Here is a 3,539-nt window from a genome sequence, read left to right as displayed (position 1 = left end):
ACCCCCAGTCTCTCTTCTCTTCCCTGCACCACCCACCCCTCTTCTCTCTCCATTCTGGTTTTTCCTCACCTCCCTGCCCCATCCCTTTTCATCTGACCTGGCAAACATCACTTACCTTCCGTTTACCTGCTCTCGCTCCATAACCCCACCCCTGACTAGGACCCCTCCTGGAACTTCCCATGATTCAGCAGCCAGCAGGGTAACTGCTAGCACAGCAGAGGGTCCTCAGGATCCTGCTCCAGCTGTGTTGCCCCCAGCTCTTCTGATCAGGGTGGTGGCCTTTTCTGTTGGTAAGTGCCCTGGCCGGCTGTCACCCAGGCTGCACACACCTTGGGCCATATACCTCCCAGGTCTGCAGCTCCAAGGATCTGGGAGGACCCTCTGGAGTCTTCCTGTTTTTCTTCTTGCAGCTCAGATACCCGCGCCTCCCTCCTGGTGTGCCAAAACCTTCCCCACCCACTTAAGAATCCCACCTCCTGATTGGTGGTATAGTACGATGGTTAAGAATATGAATTCTGGAGTGCGGCTGCCTAGGATTGAATCACAGGCCTGTCGCTCATTCGCTGTGTGGCATAAGGCAAGGGAGTAACCTCTCTGTGCCTCGATGGTCTCCCTCCCTTCACCTGCTCCGTGCATTTGCCCTCGGACAGGCTAGCTGAAATCAGCGCTGCTGCATTTAGATCCCACCTCTGGCTCGTGTGTCCGTAGGAAAGAGATAAAGAAAAACGAGGGCTGGAGGGGTTGTCTAGGTGTCCCCAGAAGGGACCTTGGAGACCCCTAATGATATTCTCAACATCCTGTATTATTAATATATATTAATATGTTATTAGAATCAGATCGTCGTTATTATACTGATGCCAATGATAATTACATTGATTACCAATCTTAATGACTTATTATTAAGACGATGTTAATATGTTACTAATAAGGATAGTTAGCCTCTTCCAGTTGGTGAGCACTTTGTAGTGGCCTCACACACCTTCCATCCATGATTCGAGTGAGCATGTGTGATGATTAGCCCCATTTTACAGAAGATTAAACTGAGGCTCCAAGAGAAGTCACCTGTCCAGGTGACTACCAGAGTCAGTAAGAGAGAGCTGAAGTCAGACCCACCAGGCCTTCTGGGTGCCATCTGACTCCCAAGGTCAAGCTCCTACCCATCATGCTTTCTTGCCGCCCACTGTGAAAACTAGAAAGCAGAGTGGGGGGCAGGGGGGGTGCCTCAAGTCACACAGTGGTGGCAGGGGTCTGCCCGATCACAGCCTTCTTAAGACACAAGGGGGAAAGGGTCTTTCCTGGGTCACCTGTGAGCAGGTGTGTTGCCGGGGCTAGTCCAGATCTTCTCTTTGGCATCAGGCTCGGGGGGAAGGATTGGGACCTGTGGTCTTCATGCTTCTGTCTTCCCTTTCTGCCAGGGCCACATGGAAGAGCTGTGGGGCCTGGCCACGCACCCCAGCCGGGCACAGTTTGTGACATGTGGGCAGGATAAGTTGGTGCATCTGTGGAGTGCAGAGTCCCACCAGCCCCTGTGGAGCAGGATCATCGAGGTAAGGGGACAGGAGAGGTGACGCACCGTTTTCACAGAACGACTTGCCTCAGTGTGTCAAGACTCAGAGCATCAGATGGAACCCGTGCCTGGTCTCTTTGAGCAGAAGGGAATTAATACAGGGAATTAGGGGCTTCCATACTCGCTTGGAAGGGCTAGAAGGGAGGGCTCTCAGCTGGGAGGACACCCAGAACAATACCACAGAACAGACCACCATGGGAGCTGCCGCCTCTGCCACAGGCAGGAGGGTGGAGAGCCAGGAACGACTGAGTTCAAGAAAACTCTGTGGTCAGAGCTGCAAGTCAGGAATAGGATGCTGTGGTCGCTGTGAGTGTAGGCTCTAGACTACACTGTTTGATACATGTGGAGAGTCAAACTTAATTAACTTTAAAATGTAAACAGAATTAAAAATCAGTTCCTTGGTTGTACTAGCTACATTTCAAACGTGGCTGATGGCTATCATGTCGGAAAGTACTAAGAGAGAACATTGCCATCATCACAGAACGTTCTTTTGGACTGAGTGACCCATCAGTGGCTACATTTGCACTGGCCAAAAACAAATACTCTGTGCCCTTGCCTTTCAAGGTGCATGACTGCTCACCAGTGTAGTAAATGCCAATTGCTTTCATGACCTCAACTGGTCAGCGGAAGTGGCAGAAGAGGGGACACTACCTTTTGCCTTCTAGAACCCACAAAAATGCAACTTATCGTCAGACCCAAATCACAGTGGAATCGTAGCTGCAAGGGATGCTGGGCAGTGTAGTTGTTAAGCTCCCCCGCCTATGCAGTATCGTCCACTACAACGTCAGTCCATCATATCCCCCACACCACCCTTTGAGGCTTTGCTCCAGGAATCCAGGATTATGTCTGTCCCTGGAACTCTTGATGGCCTTTGAACTTCTTTGAATCAGGGATGGTGTGCCCTGGAAATTGTTAGAGCATATTTAATAATCCTCATCCTGGCTGCTTAATTGAGCAGCTACCGTACACCGGGCCCTGCGTTCAGCACAGTAGTCCTCCAGCTTGCCAGGGCATCAGAATCACCTGGGAGTTGTTAAAAACACAGAATCCTGAGCCCCAACCACAAAGAGTCTTGATTCAGGAGGTCTGAGTCCGGAACCAGGAATATGCAGTTTGTAACAAACTCTCTCAGGTTATTCTGATTCTAGTGGTCTGTTGACCACACCCGGAGGAACTGGCTTCGCACCTCACGCACATCGTCTTTGTAACTTCTCCCCCCACGGCCAGTCTCCTCAAGGGAGTAGGGTGACGGATCCCCACTAAGAAGCAGGCTCAGGAAGGTAAAATCAGTCATCCGTCCTCACAGGGAAATGATAACCATAGCTGACCTTTATTATGATGCGTCCTGCGGGCCATCTTACTTACCAGTTTGCCATTCTAAGGACTTTACACCTTGCTTATAACAATCCTGGAAAGTTTGTCTCCATTTGCCAGATAAGGCAACCGAGGCTGTGACAGGGAAAATTATTTGATGTCAAAGCTAGGAAGTGTCAGAGCCACGGTTTGAACCTAGGTCTTATTCCATAGTGCTCTACTGCCTGCGGACCAACCAAATGCACCACCCAAATTAAAAATGATAATATCCAGTGCCGAGTGTTAGATAAACATGTCAGGAAACGGGTATTCAGACACACCTGCTGATGAGTTCACATACCTTTATGGAAAGCAAATTGGCATTCTATGTCAAAAGACTTAAAAAATATAGATATCCTTTGTCCCAATAGTCTCACTCTAGAAAATTGCCTAAGGAAATCATCTTGGATGAATTAAGCTGTGGGGATTTAGAACAAGAGTGAAAAAGGATGGTGACAGGAGGGATGTTTTCTGTTAAAGGAAAGGGGAATGGTTTCTAGAGTGTCTGGAGCAGTGGGTTCCTGGAGGGCAGCAGACGGAGGTGAGGGCCTTCGTGCCAGGCTGATACTTGGCTCAGGGGAATGGCCAGATGGACAGGGGCCCCCCGCTAAGCCCCGCC

At 50.0% G+C, this 3,539-nt stretch overlaps 1 protein-coding gene across 1 annotated transcript in view; it reads left to right on the top strand.

Annotated features, from left to right (window-relative positions):
- Window positions 1–3,539, top strand: part of EML2 (echinoderm microtubule associated protein like 2) — a 26,511-nt gene that overhangs the window by 17,842 nt on the left and 5,130 nt on the right. The window contains exon 13 of the mRNA XM_025046711.1: window positions 1,309–1,546. Coding sequence (XP_024902479.1) covers window positions 1,309–1,546 — 238 coding nt within the window. The remainder of the gene's footprint in view (window positions 1–1,308; window positions 1,547–3,539) is intronic.

The sequence above is a fragment of the Pteropus alecto genome, unplaced genomic scaffold, assembly GCF_000325575.1.
Source record: "Pteropus alecto unplaced genomic scaffold, ASM32557v1 scaffold194, whole genome shotgun sequence".
In the NCBI taxonomy this organism is placed as follows: Eukaryota; Metazoa; Chordata; class Mammalia; order Chiroptera; family Pteropodidae; genus Pteropus; species Pteropus alecto.
The sequence above is the reverse complement of the archived record's forward strand: the minus strand, read 5'-3'. Positions and strand labels throughout refer to the sequence as shown.